The 17,833-nt window shown below is 48.3% G+C and overlaps 1 protein-coding gene across 5 annotated transcripts in view; it reads right to left on the bottom strand.

Moving 5' to 3' along the window:
* Positions 1–17,833, bottom strand: part of LOC147108451 (calcium and integrin-binding family member 3-like) — a 690,292-nt gene that overhangs the window by 5,041 nt on the left and 667,418 nt on the right. For all 5 annotated transcript variants that reach the window (XM_086005096.1, XM_086005098.1, XM_086005094.1 and 2 more), the window contains one exon: positions 4,421–4,568. In XM_086005096.1, coding sequence (XP_085861222.1) covers positions 4,421–4,568 — 148 coding nt within the window. The remainder of the gene's footprint in view (positions 1–4,420; positions 4,569–17,833) is intronic.

Here is a 17,833-nt window from a genome sequence, read left to right as displayed (position 1 = left end):
TCAGACTAGGTGTCTGGCTCATGGTCAAATTGGTATAAATAACAACGGTTGCTTGTAATATGCAGGAGCTGGTGGGCTGTCCTTTGGGAATGTCTGCTCTTCTCGGCCAATGAGCCTGTCTGTGTGGAGCTCAGGAACACCTGACAGGCACCAAGGTGTGTTCTTGCAAGTAGAATGTGGAACCCTGAAAAGTGCCACACATGTCTTAAAATATATTTTATTTGTGAATCACCATCAATTCAAATATTTAAATTAGTTCATCTGCAAATCTGACTTCAAAATAATGAATAAACTTTCAAGAGGAGGCAGTTTTGGTTCAGCAGGATCTGGAATAACAGCACACCACATCCCAACTGGGGGAGATCTGCGCATTGTGAGCTCGGCTCAGAAAATCATAGCAGTGCTGCGTGGAGTTAACCATCGATTGGAATGAAGTCCATGGGGAGCAGCCCGCAATTTATCGATAAATACACCATGCGAAATCTACCCCAGGGTGTTACCATGGAGCCTGAACTCTACCCCAGTGTTACCATGGAGCCTGAACTCTACCCCAGTGTCACCATGGAGCCTGAACTCTACCCCAGTGTGTTACCATGGAGCCTGAACTCTACCCCAGTGTGTTACCGTGGAGACTGAACTCTACCCCGGTGTTACCATGGAGCCTGAACTCTACCCCAGTGTTACCATGGTGCCTGAACTCTACCCCAGTGTTACCATGGAGCCTGAACTCTACCCCAGTGTTACCATGGAGCCTGAACTCTACCCCGGTGTTACCATGGAGCCTGAACTCTACCCCAGTGTCACCATGGAGCCTGAACTCTACCCCAGTGTTACCATGGAGCCTGAACTCTACCCCAGTGTTACCACGGAGCCTGAACTCTACCCCGGTGTTACCATGGAGCCTGAACTGTACCCCGGTGTTATCATGGAGCCTGAACTCTACCCCGGTGTTACCATGGAGCCTGAACTCTACCCCAGTGTCACCATGGAGCCTGAACTCTACCCCGGTGTTACCATGGAGCCTGAACTCTACCCCAGTGTCACCATGGAACCTGAACTCTACCCCAGTGCTTGGTACTGGGAACTACAGGCAGGCTATTGGATCTGCAGACTGGCTACTGGGGACTGTGGACAGGCTACTCTAGACCCATTATTCCTTTGGAGAAGGGTTGCGGGGGAGGTTTGCATGGATATTCTTACAGATCGGCATAACTGCCCTGGATTAGGTGGGACAGTAAGCAGTGCGGATGGGATCAGGAAGTTGCAAATGAACATAGACAACAACAAAAATGTCCCAAGGTGCTTCACAGTGGCTATAATCAAACAAATTTTGGCCCGGAGCTACATACGGAGATATTAGGGCAGACGACCAAAAGCTTAGTCAAAGAGGAGAGAGAGTTAAAGAGCAGGAAAGATTTAGGGAGGGAATTCCAGACCTTAGGGCCTAGGCAGCTGAAGGCACGACTGCCACTGATAGAGCGATTAAAATTGGGGATGCTCAAGAGGCCAGAATTAGAGGGGGGTTGTGGGGCTGAAGGCGATTACAGAGATAGGGAGGGGCGAGGCCATGGAGGGATTTGAAAACAAGGATGAGAATTTTAAAATCGAAGCGTTGCTTAACCGGGAGCCAATATAGGTCAGTGAGCACAGGGGTAATGGATGAACGGGACTTGGTGCGAGTTAGGACATGGGCAGCCGAGTTTTGGATGACCTCAAGTTTCCAGAGGGTGGAAGATGGGAGGCCGGCCAGGAGTGCGTTGAAATAGTCAAGTGTAGAGGTAACAAAGGCACAGATGAGGGTTTCAGCAGCGGATGAGCTGAGGCGGGGCGGAGATGGGCGATGTTATGGAGGTGAAAGTAGGCAGTCTTGGTGATGGAGCGGATATGGGGTCGGAATCTCAGCTCAGGGTCAAATACCATTAATCAACTTAAAAGGGGGAACCTGGTGAAAGAAGCCTGATTATGTGATTTACAGACAGTATCTCAGTACAGGTTCTGAGAAAGGGCAAAGAGGGCCATAAAATCAGTCGGCAATAATCCGCATCACCAGGCCCCTGGCTGAACCACTGGATCTCTGGCCGAACCACTGGATCTCTGGTCATACCACTGGATCTCTGGCCGAACCACGGGATCTCTGGCCATACCACTGGATCTCTGGCCAAAACCACTGGATCTCTGGCCATACCACTGGATCTCTGGTCGAACCACTGGATCCCTGGCCATACCACTGGATCTATGGCTGAACCACTGGATCTCTGGCCATACCACTGGATCTCTGGCCAGAACCACTGGATCTCTGGCCATTCCACTGGATCTCTGGTCGAACCACTGGATCCCTGGCCATACCACCGGATCTCTGGCCATACCACTGGATCTCTGGCCATACCACTGGATCTCTGGCTGAACCACTGGATCCCTGGCCATACCATTGGAGCTCTGGCCATACCACTGGATCTCTTGCCGAATCACTGGATACCTGCCCAAATTTCCAGACCCCTGCCCGATTCACTGGATCCCTGGCAGAATTACTGGATCCCTGGCCAAACCACCGGATTCCTGGCCAAACCACCGGGTCCCTGGCCAAACCACCGGGTCCCTGGCCAAACCACCAGGTCCCTGGCTGAATCACTGGATCCCTGCCTGAATCACCAGATCCCTGCCTGAATCACCGGATCCCTGGCCAAATCACTAGATCCCTGGCCAAACCACTGAATCCATGGCCAAACCACTGGATCCTTGGCTGAACCACTGGATTCCTGCATGAATCACTGGATCCCTGCCAGAATCACCGGATCCCTAGCTGAATCACCAGATCCCTGCCTGAATCACCGGATCCCTGGCCGAATCTCCAGATCCCTGTGTGAATCCATCGGGCAGCCTGTTTTTTAGACTGACCTCGAGTGTTTCCTCATGTTCTGTGTAAGACAATAATGTGATATGGAAACCAGTGATTGTAGTTTTGAAATGAGGCTGAGCAGAATGCCCTGATTTCCTTATAACGAATGCACTGTACACTTAGCACAAAGTGCAGCCACTGTCACATTTTGAGGAAGTTGGTTGTTGTACGGTTATATTATTGATCTGTGGATCAATTTGTCCTTTGGATTTTTGACAGCTGAATTCCTGATTGTTGGTTTTTGTTTGAAAAATTGTTGATTGCTGCAATTTAAGATCAGTATGGGACTTCCTTTCTATTAGTGTTTCACACTGCCCACGCCTGGCCTTACAGACCTGGGGGGAATGTGTACAGACCCAGGATCAACTACCTAGGATGTCCCAGGACAAATGCCGGCTCTGTTTCATCAGGGAGGCCGTGTTGGAGGTGTGCTTCTGCTGGGGTCTGACAAAGTCCACACAGGCCAATGGCTGTGAAGATCACCACAGTCATGAATCATTATGCCCCAGAAACACCCCCAGCACCACAGGCAGCAGCACCAATAAAAGTCAATCCACAATGCATGGATGGAACAAGCAGGTCACTGATGCACTGTTCATCGTTTTCTGTTGGAACATTAGCAGAGTGCATGGCAGGATTCCGGAAAGCCCAGGGTGCTAGTGATGGCAACCATGTGCCCATCTGTACCTACACATCCGGGCATCCTGAACCACAAAGCATTTCATTCCATCAAGGTACAGGTGGTCAATGAGCCACAACACAGTGTCACACGAGGGTCACAGTCATAATCCCATTCCATGCTTTAGGCACCAGGACAGATCAGGGGGATGTATTGCACAGGAGGAGGCCATTCAGCCCCTTGGGCCTGTTCCACCATTCAATTAGATCATGGCTGATCTGTATCTCAATTCCATTTACCTGCCTTGGTTCTGTAACCCTTACCCAACCAAAATCTATCAATCCCACCACCCGTTGTGTGAAGAACTGCTTCCTGACGTCACCCCTGAATGGCCTAGCTCGAATTTTAAGGTTATGGCCCCTTGTTCTGGACTCCCCCCCCACCCCCACCCAACCAGGAAATCGTTTCTCTCTATCTACCCTTTCAAATACTTTAATGATCTTAAACACCTCGATTAGATCACACCTTAATCTACTATATTCAAGGGAATACAAACCTGATCTATGCAACCTGCCCTCATAATTGAACCCTTTTAGCCTGCAATTTTCCTACACGGCAGCATGCCCGAAAGCCCAGGGTGTAATCGTAAAGAGGGATTTCCTTCCCCCACATCCCTTGGGAAGGTCCTGGTGGGAGGCTCAGTCCCATGTTGAATATATAATTAGGCCGGCCCTGGAAGGTCAGGCTGTTCCTAAGACATGGTTCCTAAGACACTGTTCCTAAGACATGGAAGTGCGAAGCTCACGAAAGGAACAGTCCTTGGGCCCAAGTGTAGAGACGGGAACATTTACAGCAGTAACGCAAGAAGCAAAGCCCTCCGATCATCGCTGTCGAGACAAACTCACCGTAAATCTTAAATGCATAGCATGCCTTCAGATCGCGTGGGGCCATCTCACTTAGTACAGAGAACATATCCAGAAAGTCATCCAAAGTCATGTTGCCCTCGCTGTCCTCGGAGAACACCTCCGCGATCCTCTGGCGGAAAGGATTGTCCTGCAGTTAGAGAACAGTGCCCAGAAATGACATACAACACGAAACGATAAGGTGAACATTTCACCATCAAAACATGGCACCAGGCTTGTGGTGTTCAGGGTGTTTGGGGTTCAGGGTGCTTTGGTGTTTTGGGTTCAGGGTGTTTTGGAGTTCAGGGTGATTTGGTGTTTGGGGGTTCAGGATGTTTTGGTGTTTGGGGGTTCAGGGTGTTTTGGAGTTTGGGGTTCAGGGTGTTTTGGTGTTTGGGGTTCAGGGTGTTTTGGTGTTTGGGGTTCAGGGTGTTTTGGTGTTTGACGGTTCATGCTGCTTTGGGGTTCAGGGTGTTTTGGTGTTGGGGGTTCCGGGTGTTTTGGTGCTTGGGGTTCCGGGTGTTTTGGTGCTTCGGGTTCAGGGTGTTTTGGTATTTGGGGTTCGGGGCTATTTGGGGTTCAGGTTGTTTTGGTGTTTGGGGTTCGGGGTGTTTGTGGTTCAGGGTGTTTTGGTGTTTGGGGTTCAGGGTGTTTTGGTGTTTGGGGTTCAGGGTGCTTTGGTATTTGGGGTTCAGGTTGTTGTGGTGTTTGGGGTTCGGGGTGTTTGTGGTTCAGGGTGTTTTGGTGTTTGGGTTTCAGGGTGTTTTGATGTTTGGGGTTCAGGGCTGTTTGGTGTTTGGGGTTCAGTGTGTTTTGGTTTTGGGGGTTCAGGATGTTTTGTTGTTTGGGGTTCGGTGTGTTTTGGTGTTTGGGTTTCAGGGTGTTTTGGTGTTTGGGTTTCAGGGCTGTTTGGTGTTTGGTGGTTCAGGGTGTTTTAGTGCTGGGGCTCGGTGTTTTGGTGTTTGGGGTTCAGCGTGTTTAGGGGTTCAGGGTGTTTTGGTGTTTGGGATTCAGGGTGATTTGGTGTTTGGGGTTTGTGGTGTTTTGGGGTTCAGTTTGTTTTGGTGTTTGGTGCTCAGGGGTGTTTGGGGGATCAGGGTCTTTTCGGGATCATGGTGTTTTGATGTTTGGGTTCAGGGTGTTTTAGTGTTTGGGGTCATTGGTGTTATGGTGTTTGGGGTTCAGGGTGATTTGGTGTTTAGGGGTTCTTGGTGTTTTGATGTTTGGGGTTCAGGGTGTTTTAATGTTTGGGGTTCATGGTGTTTTCATGTTCAGGGTTCATGGTGTTCTGATGTTTGGGGTTCATGGTGTTTTAGTGTTTGGGGTTCAGGGTGTTTTGGTTTTTGGGGTTCAGGATGTTTTTGTGTTTGGGGTTCAGACTGTTTTGGTGTTTAGGGTTCAGGGTGTTTTGGTGTTTGGGGTTCAGGGTGTTTGTGGTTCAGGGTGTTTTGGTGTTTGGGTTTCAGGGTGTTGTGGTGTTTGGGGTACAGGGTGCTTTGATTTTTGGGGTTCAGGGTGTATTGCTGTTTGGGGTTCGGGGTGTTTTGATGTTTAGGGTTCATGCTGTTTTGGTGATTGGGATTCAGGGCTGTTTGGTGTTCGGGGTTCAGGCTGTTTTGGTGTTTGGGGTTCAGGCTGTTTTGGTGTTTGGGGTTCAGGCTGTTTTGGTGTTTAGGGTTCATGCTGTTTTAGCGTTTGCAGTTCAGGGTGTTTTGGTGTTTGGGGTTCAGGGTGTTTTGGTGTTTGGGGCTTGGTATTTTGGTGTTTGGGGTTCAGGGTGTTTTGGTGTTTGGCGTTCGTGGTGCTTTGGGGTTCAGTTTGCTTTGGTGTTTGGTGCTCAGGGGTGTTTGGGGGATCAGGGTCTTTTCGGGTTCATGGTGTTTTGATGTTTGGGGTTCAGGGTGTTTTAATGTTTGGGGTTCATGGTGTTTTGATGTTCAGGTTTCATGCTGTTTCGATGTTTGGGGTTCAGGGTGTTTTGGTGTTTAGGGGTTCAGGGTGCTTTGGTGTTTGGGATTCAGGATGTTTTGAGGTTCAGGGTGTTTGGTGTTTGACGCTTCATGCTGTTTTGGGGTTCAGGTTGTTTTGGTGTTTGGGTTTCAGGCTGTTTTGGTGTTTGGGGGGTTCAGGTTGTTTTGGTGTTTAGTGGTTCAGGGTGTTTTGGTGTCTGGGATTCAGGGTGTTTTGGTGTTTGGGGTTCGTGGTGTTTTGGGGTTCAGTTTGTTTTGGTGTTTGGTGCTCTGGGGTGTTTGGTGTTTGGGGGATCAGGGTCTTTTCGGGTTCATGGTGTTTTGATGTTTGGGGTTCAGAGTGTTTTGGTGCTTGGGGTTCCGGGTGTTTTGGTGCTTCGGGTTCAGGGTGTTTTGGTGTTTGGGGTTCAGGGTGTTTTGGTGTTTGGGGTTCAGGGTGCTTTGGTGTTTTGGGTTCAGGGTGTTTTGGAGTTCAGGGTGATTTGGTGTTTGGGGGTTCAGGGTGTTTTGGAGTTTGGGGTTCAGGGTGTTTTGGTGTTTGGGGTTCAGGGTGTTTTGGTGTTTGGGGTTCAGGGTGTTTTGGTGTTTGACGGTTCATGCTGCTTTGGGGTTCAGGGTGTTTTGGTGTTGGGGGTTCCGGGTGTTTTGGTGCTTGGGGTTCCGGGTGTTTTGGTGCTTCGGGTTCAGGGTGTTTTGGTATTTGGGGTTCGGGGCTATTTGGGGTTCAGGTTGTTTTGGTGTTTGGGGTTCGGGGTGTTTGTGGTTCAGGGTGTTTTGGTGTTTGGGGTTCAGGGTGTTTTGGTGTTTGGGGTTCAGGGTGCTTTGGTATTTGGGGTTCAGGTTGTTGTGGTGTTTGGGGTTCGGGGTGTTTGTGGTTCAGGGTGTTTTGGTGTTTGGGTTTCAGGGTGTTTTGATGTTTGGGGTTCAGGGCTGTTTGGTGTTTGGGGTTCAGTGTGTTTTGGTTTTGGGGGTTCAGGATGTTTTGTTGTTTGGGGTTCGGTGTGTTTTGGTGTTTGGGTTTCAGGGTGTTTTGGTGTTTGGGTTTCAGGGCTGTTTGGTGTTTGGTGGTTCAGGGTGTTTTAGTGCTGGGGCTCGGTGTTTTGGTGTTTGGGGTTCAGCGTGTTTAGGGGTTCAGGGTGTTTTGGTGTTTGGGATTCAGGGTGATTTGGTGTTTGGGGTTCGTGGTGTTTTGATGTTCAGGGTTCATGCTGTTTTGATGTTTGGGGTTTAGGGTGTTTTGGTGCTTGGGGTTCAAGGTGTTTTGGTGTTTTGAGGTTCAGGGTGTTTTGAGGTTCAGGGTGTTTGGTGTTTGACGGTTCATGCTGTTTTGTGGTTCAGGTTGTTTTGGTGTTTGGGGTTCAGGGTGTTTTGATGTTTGGGGGGTTCAGGGCTTTTTGGTGTTTGGGGTTCAGGGTATTTTGATGTTGGGGTTCAAGGTGTTTTGGTGTTTGGGGTTCAAGGTGTTTTGGTGTTTGGGGTTCAGGGTGTTTTGGTTTTTGGGGTTCAGGGTGTTTTAGTGTTTGACGTTCAGGGTGTTTTGGTGATTGGGGTGCAGGTTGTTATGATTTTTGAGGTTCTGGGTGTTTAAGTCTTTGGGATTCAGGGTGTTTTGGTGTTTGTGTTCATGATGTTTTGGTGTTTGGTGTTCAGTGTGTTTTGGTGTTTGGGGTTCAGGGTGTTTGGTTTTTTGTGTTCAGGATGTTTTGTTGTTTGGGGTTCAGGGTGTTTTGGTGTTTGGGGTTCAGGGTGTTTTGGTTTTTGGGTTTCAGGGTGTTTTGGTGTTTGGGGTGCAGTGTGTTTGGGGTTCTGGGTGTATTGGTGTTTGGGGTTCAAGGTGTTTTGGTGTTTGGGGTTCAGGGTGTTTTGGTGTTTTGGGGTTCAGGGTGCTTTGGTGTTTGGGATTCAGGGCTGTTTGGGGTTCAGGGTGTTTTGGTGATTGGGGTTCAGGGCTGTTTGATGTTTGGGCGTTCAGGGTGTTTTGGTGTTTGGGTTTCAGGGTGTTTTGATTTTTGGGGTTCGGGGTGTTTTTGTGTTTCCGGGTTCAGGGTGTTTTGGTGTTTGGGGTACAGGGTGTTTTGTTTTTGGGGTTCAGGGTGTTTTGGTGTTTGGGGTGCAGAGTGTTTGGTAGTTCTGGGTGTATTGGTGTTTGGGGTTCAAGGTGTTTTGGTGTTTGGGTTGCAGGGTGTTTTGATTTGTGCGGTTCCGGGTGTTTGGTGTTTGGGATTCAGGGCTGTTTGGTGTTTGGGGTTGAAGGTGTTTTGGTGTTTGACGGTTCTTGCTGTTTGGGGGTTCAGGGTGTTTTGGTGTTTGGGGTTCAGGGTGTTTTGGTGTTTGGGGTCCAGGGTGCTTTGTTGTTTGGGGCTCAGGGTGTTTTGGTGTCTGGGGTTCAGGGTGTTTTGGTGTTTAGGGGTTTAGGGTGTTTTGGTGTTTGGGGTTCAGGGTGTTTTAGTGTTTGGGGCTCGGTGTTTTGTTTTTGGGGTTCAGGGTGTTTTGGTGTTTGGGGTGCAGAGTGTTTGGTAGTTCTGGGTGTATTGGTGTTTGGGGTTCAAGGTGTTTTGGTGTTTGGGGTTCAGGGTGTTTTTGTGTTTGGGGTTTGTGGTGTTTTGGGGTTCAGTTTGTTTTGGTGTTTGGTGCTCAGGGGTGTTTGGGGGATCAGGGTCTTTTCGGGTCCATGGTGATTTGATGTTTGGGGTTCAGGATGTTTTAATGTTTGGGGTTCATGATGTTTTGGTGTTTGGGGTTCAGGGTGTTTTGGTGTTTTGGGTTTCAGGTTGTTTTGCTGTTTGGGGTTCAGTGTGTTATCGTGTTTGGGGCTCGGTGTTTTGGGGTTCAGGGTGCTTGGTGCTCTTTGGTGTTTGGGGGATCAAGGTCTTTTCGGGTTCATGGTGTTTTGATGTTTGGGGTTCAGAGTGTTTTAGTGTTTGATGCTCATGGTGTTTTGTTGTACAGGGTTCATGCTGTTTTGATGTTTGGGGTTCAGGGTGTTTTGGTGTTTGGGATTCAGGGTGTTTTGAGGTTTAGGGTGTTTAGTGTTTGACGGTTCATGCTGTTTTGTGGATCAGGGTGTTTTGGTTTTTGGGGTTCAGGGTGTTTTGGTGTTTGGGGTGCAGAGTGTTTGGGGTTCTGGGTGTATTGGAGTTTGGGGTTCAAGGTGTTTTGGTGTTTGGAGTTCAAGGTGTTTTGGTGTTTGGGGTGCAGGGTGTTTTGATTTGTGCGGTTCCGGGTGTTTGGTGTTTGGGATTCAGGGTGTTTTGGTGTTTGGGATTCAGGGTGTTTTGGTGTTTGGGGTTCATGGTGTTTTGGTGTTTGGGGCTCGGTGTTTTTGTGGTTGGGGTTCAGGCTGTTTTGTTGTTTGGGGTTTGGGTTTCAGGGTGTTTTGGTGTTTGGTGTTCAGGGCTGTTTGGTGTTTCGGGGTTCAGGGTGTTTTTGTATTTGGTGTTCAGGATGTTTTGGTGTTTGGGGTTTGGCGTGTTTGTGGTTCAGGTTGTATTGGTGTTTGGGGTTCAACGTGTTTTGGTGTTTGGGGTCCAGGGTGTTTTGGTGTTTAGGGGTTCAGGGTGCTTTGGTGTTTGGGATTCAGGGCTGTTTGGTGTTTGGGGTTCAGGGTGTTTTGGTGTTTGGGGTTCAGGGCTGCTTGGTGTTTGGGGGTTCAGGGTGTTTTGGTGTCTGGGTTTCAGAGTGTTTTGATGTTTGGGGTTCAGGGTGTTTTTGTGTTTCCGGATTCAGGGTGTTTTGGTGTTTGGGGTTCAGGGTGTTTTGGTGTTTGGGGTGCAGAGTGTTTGGGGTTCTGGGTGTATTGGTGTTTGGGGTTCAATGTGTTTTGGTGTTTGGAGTTCAAGGTGTTTTGGTGTTTGGGGTGCAGGGTGTTTTGATTTGTGCGGTTCCGGGTGATTGGTGTTTGGGATTCAGGGTGTTTTGGTGTTTGGGGTTCATGGTGATTTGGTGTTTGGGGCTCAGGGTGTTTTGCTGTTTGGGGTTCAGAGTGTTTTGGTGTTTGGGGCTCGGTGTTATTGCGGTTGGGGTTCAGGGTGTTTTGGTGTTTATGAGTTCAGGGAGTTTTGGTGTTTGGGATTCAGGGCTGTTTGGTGTTTGGGGTTGAGGGTGTTTTGGTGTTTGACGGTTCTTGCTGTTTGGAGGTTCAGGGTGTTTTGGTGTTCGGGGTTCAGGCTGCTTTGGTCGTTGGAGTTCAGGCTGTTTTGTTGTTTGGTGTTTGGGGTTCAGGGTGTTTTGGTGTTTGGGGTTCAGGGTGTTTTGTTGTTTGGGGCTCGGTGTTTTGGTGCCTGGGGTTCAGGGTGTTTTGGTGTTTAGGGGTTTAGGGTGTTTTGTTGTTTGGGGTTCAGGGTGTTTTAGTGTTTGGGGGTCGGTGTTTTGGTGTTTGGGGTTCAGGTTGTTTTGGTGTTTAGGGGTTCAGGGTGTTTTTGTGTTTGGGGTTTGTGGTGTTTTGGGGTTCAGTTTGTTTTGGTGTTTGGTGCTCAGGGGTGTTTGGGGGATCAGGGTCTTTTCGGGTCCATGGTGATTTGATGTTTGTGGCTCAGGGTGTTTTGCTGTTTGAGGTTCAGAGTGTTTTGGTGTTTGGGGCTCGGTGTTTTGGTGTTTGGGGTTCAGGGTGTTTGATGGTTCATGCTGTTTTGGGGTTCAGGTGTTTTGGTGTTTGGGGTTCAGGGTGTTTGGGGGGTTCAGGCTGTTTTGATGTTTGGGGTTCAGGGTGTTTTGGTGCTTGTGTTCATGGTGTTTTGGTGTTTGGTGTTCATTGTGTTTTGGTGTTTGGGGTTCAGGGTTTTTGGTTTTTTGGGTTCAGGATGTTTTGTTGCTTGGGGTTCGGGGTGTTTTGCTGCTTGGATTTCAGGGTGTTTTGGTGTTTGTGTTTCAGGGTGTTTTGGTGTTTGGGGTTCAGGGCTGTTTGGTGTTTGGGGTTTCAGGGTGTTTTGGTGTTTGGGTTTCAGCGTGTTTTGGTGTTTGGGGTTCAGTGTGTTGTTGTGTTTCCGGGTTCAGGGTGTTTTGTTCTTTGGGGTTCAGGGTGTTTTGGTGTTCAGGGTGTTTGGTGCTCTGGGGTGTTTCGTGTTTGGGGGATCGGGGTCTTTTCGGGTTCATGGTGTTTAGTTGTTTGGGGTTCAGGGTGTTTTAGTGTTTGGAGTTCATGGTGTTTTGATGTTCAGGCTTCATGCTGTTTTGATGTTTGGGGTTCAGGGTGTTTTGGTGTTTGGGGTTCAGGGTGTTTTGGTGTTTTGAGGTTCAGGGTGTTTTGGTGTTTGGGATTCAGGGTGTTTTGAGGTTCAGGGTGTTTGGTGTTTGACGGTTCATGCTGTTTTAGAGTTCAGGTTGTTTTGGTGTTTGAGGTTCAGGGTGTTTTGGTGTTTGGGGGGTTCAGGGTGTTTTGGTGTTTGGGGTTCAGGGTGCTTTGGTGTTGGGGTTCAAGGTATTTTGGTGTTTGGGGTTCAAGGTGTTTTGGTGTTTGACGTTCAGGGTGTTTTGGTGTTTGGGGTTCAGGGTGTTTGGTTTTTTGGGTTCAGGATGTTTTGTTGCTTGGGGTTCGGGGTGTTTTGCTGCTTGGATTTCAGGGTGTTTTGGTGTTTGTGTTTCAGGGTGTTTTGGTGTTTGGGGTTCAGGGCTGTTTGGTGTTTGGGGTTTCAGGGTGTTTTGGTGTTTGGGTTTCAGCGTGTTTTGGTGTTTGGGGTTCAGGGTGTTGTTGTGTTTCCGGGTTCAGGGTGTTTTGTTCTTTGGGGTTCAGGGTGTTTTGGTGTTCAGGGTGTTTGGTGCTCTGGGGTGTTTCGTGTTTGGGGGATCGGGGTCTTTTCGGGTTCATGGTGTTTAGTTGTTTGGGGTTCAGGGTGTTTTAGTGTTTGGAGTTCATGGTGTTTTGATGTTCAGGCTTCATGCTGTTTTGATGTTTGGGGTTCAAGGTATTTTGGTGTTTGGGGTTCAAGGTGTTTTGGTGTTTGACGTTCAGGGTGTTTTGGTGTTTGGGGTTCAGGGTGTTTGGTTTTTTGGGTTCAGGATGTTTTGTTGTTTGGGGTTCGGGGTGTTTTGGTGTTTGGATTTCAGGTTGCTTTGGTGTTTGGGTTTTAGGGTGTTTTGGTGTTTGGGGTTCAGGGTGTTTTGGTTTTTGGGGTTCAGGATGTTTTGGTGTTTGGGGTGCAGGGTGTTTGGGGTTCTGGGCGTATTGGTGTTTGGGGTTCAAGGTGTTTTGGTGTTTGTGGTGCAGGGTGTTTTGATTTGTGTGGTTCCGGGTGTTTGGTGTTTGGGATTCAGGGTGTTTTGGTGTTTGGGGTTCATTGTGTTTGTGGCTCAGGGTGTTTTGCTGTTTGAGGTTCAGAGTGTTTTGGTGTTTGGGGCTCGGTGTTTTGGTGTTTGGGGTTCAGGGTGTTTGATGGTTCATGCTATTTTGGGGTTCAGGTGTTTTGGTGTTTGGGGTTCAGGTTGTTTGGGGGGTTCAGGCTGTTTTGGTGTTTGGGGTGCAGGGTGTTTTGATTTTTGAGGTTCTGGGTGTTTTGGTGTTTGGAATTCAGGGTGTTTTCGTGTTAGAGTTCATGTTGTTTTGATGTTTGGGGTTCAGGGTGTGTTGGTGTTTGGTGTTCAGTGTGTTTTGGTTTTTGTGGTTCAGGGCTGTTTGGTGTTTGGGGTTCAGGGTGGTTTTGTTTTTCGGTTTCAGGATGTTTTGTTGTTTGGGATTCAGGGTGTTATATTTTTTAGGTTACAGTGTGTTTTGGTGTTTGGGGTTCAGGGCTGTTTGGTTTTTGTGGTTCAGGGTGCTTTGGTGTTTGGGGTTCAGGGTGTTTTGGTGTTTCGGGGTTCAGGGTGTATTGGTGTTTGTGGTTCAAGGTGTTTTGGTGTTTGGGGTTCAAGGTGGTTTGGTGTTTGGGGTGCAAGATGTTATGATTTTTGAGGTTCCAGGTGTTTGGTATTCAGGGTGTTTTGGTGTTTGGTGTTCATGGTGTTTGGGGCTCGGTGTTTTGGTGTTTAGGGTTTCAGGTTGTTTTGCTGTTTGGGGCTCAGTGTGTTATCGTGTTTGGGGCTCGGTGTTTTGGGGTTCAGGGTGCTTGGTGCTCTTTGGTGTTTGGGGGATCAAGGTCTTTTCGGGTTCATGGTGTTTTGATGTTTGGGGTTCAGAGTGTTTTAGTGTTTGATGCTCATGGTGTTTTGTTGTACAGGGTTCATGCTGTTTTGATGTTTGGGGTTCAGGGTGTTTTGTTGTTTGGGGTTCAGGGTGTTTTGGTGTTTAGGGGTTCAGGGTGTTTTGGTGTTTGGGATTCAGGGTGTTTTGAGGTTCAGGGTGTTTGGTGTTTGACGGTTCATGCTGTTTTGGGGTTCAGGTTGTTTTGGTGTTTGGGTTTCAGGGTGTTTTGGTGTTTGGGATTCAGGCTGTTTTGGTGTTTGGGTTTCAGGGTGTTTTGGTGTTTGGGATTCAGGCTGTTTTGGTGTTTGGGGTTTGTGGTGTTTTGGGGTTCAGTTTTTTTTGGTGTTTGGTGCTCTGGGGTGTTTGGTGTTTGGGGGATCAGGGCCTTTTCGGGTTCATGGTGTTTTGATGTTTGGGGTTCAGAGTGTTTTGGTGCTTGGGGTTCCGGGTGTTTTGGTGCTTCGGGTTCAGGGTGTTTTGGTGTTTGGGGTTCAATGTGTTTTGGTGTTTGGAGTTCAAGGTGTTTTGGTGTTTGGGGTGCAGGGTGTTTTGATTTGTGCGGTTCCGGGTGATTGGTGTTTGGGATTCAGGGTGTTTTGGTGTTTGGGGTTCATGGTGATTTGGTGTTTGGGGCTCAGGGTGTTTTGCTGTTTGGGGTTCAGAGTGTTTTGGTGTTTGGGGCTCGGTGTTATTGCGGTTGGGGTTCAGGGTGTTTTGGTGTTTATGAGTTCAGGGAGTTTTGGTGTTTGGGATTCAGGGCTGTTTGGTGTTTGGGGTTGAGGGTGTTTTGGTGTTTGACGGTTCTTGCTGTTTGGAGGTTCAGGGTGTTTTGGTGTTCGGGGTTCAGGCTGCTTTGGTCGTTGGAGTTCAGGCTGTTTTGTTGTTTGGTGTTTGGGGTTCAGGGTGTTTTGGTGTTTGGGGTTCAGGGTGTTTTGTTGTTTGGGGCTCGGTGTTTTGGTGCCTGGGGTTCAGGGTGTTTTGGTGTTTAGGGGTTTAGGGTGTTTTGTTGTTTGGGGTTCAGGGTGTTTTAGTGTTTGGGGGTCGGTGTTTTGGTGTTTGGGGTTCAGGTTGTTTTGGTGTTTAGGGGTTCAGGGTGTTTTTGTGTTTGGGGTTTGTGGTGTTTTGGGGTTCAGTTTGTTTTGGTGTTTGGTGCTCAGGGGTGTTTGGGGGATCAGGGTCTTTTCGGGTCCATGGTGATTTGATGTTTGTGGCTCAGGGTGTTTTGCTGTTTGAGGTTCAGAGTGTTTTGGTGTTTGGGGCTCGGTGTTTTGGTGTTTGGGGTTCAGGGTGTTTGATGGTTCATGCTGTTTTGGGGTTCAGGTGTTTTGGTGTTTGGGGTTCAGGGTGTTTGGGGGGTTCAGGCTGTTTTGGTGTTTGGGGTGCAGGGTGTTTTGGTGTTAGAGTTCATGGTGTTTTGATGTTTGGGGTTCAGGGTGTTTTGGTGCTTGTGTTCATGGTGTTTTGGTGTTTGGTGTTCATTGTGTTTTGGTGTTTGGGGTTCAGGGTTTTTGGTTTTTTGGGTTCAGGATGTTTTGTTGCTTGGGGTTCGGGGTGTTTTGCTGCTTGGATTTCAGGGTGTTTTGGTGTTTGTGTTTCAGGGTGTTTTGGTGTTTGGGGTTCAGGGCTGTTTGGTGTTTGGGGTTTCAGGGTGTTTTGGTGTTTGGGTTTCAGCGTGTTTTGGTGTTTGGGGTTCAGGGTGTTGTTGTGTTTCCGGGTTCAGGGTGTTTTGTTCTTTGGGGTTCAGGGTGTTTTGGTGTTCAGGGTGTTTGGTGCTCTGGGGTGTTTCGTGTTTGGGGGATCGGGGTCTTTTCGGGTTCATGGTGTTTAGTTGTTTGGGGTTCAGGGTGTTTTAGTGTTTGGAGTTCATGGTGTTTTGATGTTCAGGCTTCATGCTGTTTTGATGTTTGGGGTTCAAGGTATTTTGGTGTTTGGGGTTCAAGGTGTTTTGGTGTTTGACGTTCAGGGTGTTTTGGTGTTTGGGGTTCAGGGTGTTTGGTTTTTTGGGTTCAGGATGTTTTGTTGTTTGGGGTTCGGGGTGTTTTGGTGTTTGGATTTCAGGTTGCTTTGGTGTTTGGGTTTTAGGGTGTTTTGGTGTTTGGGGTTCAGGGTGTTTTGGTTTTTGGGGTTCAGGATGTTTTGGTGTTTGGGGTGCAGGGTGTTTGGGGTTCTGGGCGTATTGGTGTTTGGGGTTCAAGGTGTTTTGGTGTTTGTGGTGCAGGGTGTTTTGATTTGTGTGGTTCCGGGTGTTTGGTGTTTGGGATTCAGGGTGTTTTGGTGTTTGGGGTTCATTGTGTTTGTGGCTCAGGGTGTTTTGCTGTTTGAGGTTCAGAGTGTTTTGGTGTTTGGGGCTCGGTGTTTTGGTGTTTGGGGTTCAGGGTGTTTGATGGTTCATGCTATTTTGGGGTTCAGGTGTTTTGGTGTTTGGGGTTCAGGTTGTTTGGGGGGTTCAGGCTGTTTTGGTGTTTGGGGTGCAGGGTGTTTTGATTTTTGAGGTTCTGGGTGTTTTGGTGTTTGGAATTCAGGGTGTTTTCGTGTTAGAGTTCATGTTGTTTTGATGTTTGGGGTTCAGGGTGTGTTGGTGTTTGGTGTTCAGTGTGTTTTGGTTTTTGTGGTTCAGGGCTGTTTGGTGTTTGGGGTTCAGGGTGGTTTTGTTTTTCGGTTTCAGGATGTTTTGTTGTTTGGGATTCAGGGTGTTATATTTTTTAGGTTACAGTGTGTTTTGGTGTTTGGGGTTCAGGGCTGTTTGGTTTTTGTGGTTCAGGGTGCTTTGGTGTTTGGGGTTCAGGGTGTTTTGGTGTTTCGGGGTTCAGGGTGTATTGGTGTTTGTGGTTCAAGGTGTTTTGGTGTTTGGGGTTCAAGGTGGTTTGGTGTTTGGGGTGCAAGATGTTATGATTTTTGAGGTTCCAGGTGTTTGGTATTCAGGGTGTTTTGGTGTTTGGTGTTCATGGTGTTTGGGGCTCGGTGTTTTGGTGTTTAGGGTTTCAGGTTGTTTTGCTGTTTGGGGCTCAGTGTGTTATCGTGTTTGGGGCTCGGTGTTTTGGGGTTCAGGGTGCTTGGTGCTCTTTGGTGTTTGGGGGATCAAGGTCTTTTCGGGTTCATGGTGTTTTGATGTTTGGGGTTCAGAGTGTTTTAGTGTTTGATGCTCATGGTGTTTTGTTGTACAGGGTTCATGCTGTTTTGATGTTTGGGGTTCAGGGTGTTTTGTTGTTTGGGGTTCAGGGTGTTTTGGTGTTTAGGGGTTCAGGGTGTTTTGGTGTTTGGGATTCAGGGTGTTTTGAGGTTCAGGGTGTTTGGTGTTTGACGGTTCATGCTGTTTTGGGGTTCAGGTTGTTTTGGTGTTTGGGTTTCAGGGTGTTTTGGTGTTTGGGATTCAGGCTGTTTTGGTGTTTGGGTTTCAGGGTGTTTTGGTGTTTGGGATTCAGGCTGTTTTGGTGTTTGGGGTTTGTGGTGTTTTGGGGTTCAGTTTTTTTTGGTGTTTGGTGCTCTGGGGTGTTTGGTGTTTGGGGGATCAGGGCCTTTTCGGGTTCATGGTGTTTTGATGTTTGGGGTTCAGAGTGTTTTGGTGCTTGGGGTTCCGGGTGTTTTGGTGCTTCGGGTTCAGGGTGTTTTGGTGTTTGGGGTTCAATGTGTTTTGGTGTTTGGAGTTCAAGGTGTTTTGGTGTTTGGGGTGCAGGGTGTTTTGATTTGTGCGGTTCCGGGTGATTGGTGTTTGGGATTCAGGGTGTTTTGGTGTTTGGGGTTCATGGTGATTTGGTGTTTGGGGCTCAGGGTGTTTTGCTGTTTGGGGTTCAGAGTGTTTTGGTGTTTGGGGCTCGGTGTTATTGCGGTTGGGGTTCAGGGTGTTTTGGTGTTTATGAGTTCAGGGAGTTTTGGTGTTTGGGATTCAGGGCTGTTTGGTGTTTGGGGTTGAGGGTGTTTTGGTGTTTGACGGTTCTTGCTGTTTGGAGGTTCAGGGTGTTTTGGTGTTCGGGGTTCAGGCTGCTTTGGTCGTTGGAGTTCAGGCTGTTTTGTTGTTTGGTGTTTGGGGTTCAGGGTGTTTTGGTGTTTGGGGTTCAGGGTGTTTTGTTGTTTGGGGCTCGGTGTTTTGGTGCCTGGGGTTCAGGGTGTTTTGGTGTTTAGGGGTTTAGGGTGTTTTGTTGTTTGGGGTTCAGGGTGTTTTAGTGTTTGGGGGTCGGTGTTTTGGTGTTTGGGGTTCAGGTTGTTTTGGTGTTTAGGGGTTCAGGGTGTTTTTGTGTTTGGGGTTTGTGGTGTTTTGGGGTTCAGTTTGTTTTGGTGTTTGGTGCTCAGGGGTGTTTGGGGGATCAGGGTCTTTTCGGGTCCATGGTGATTTGA

Source organism: Somniosus microcephalus, chromosome 13, assembly GCF_052327205.1.
Source record: "Somniosus microcephalus isolate GS21.2 chromosome 13, FLI_Smic_1.0, whole genome shotgun sequence".
Lineage (NCBI taxonomy): Eukaryota > Metazoa > Chordata > Chondrichthyes > Squaliformes > Somniosidae > Somniosus > Somniosus microcephalus.
Note: the sequence above shows the minus strand (reverse complement) of the source record. Positions and strands in the feature narration are given on the sequence as shown.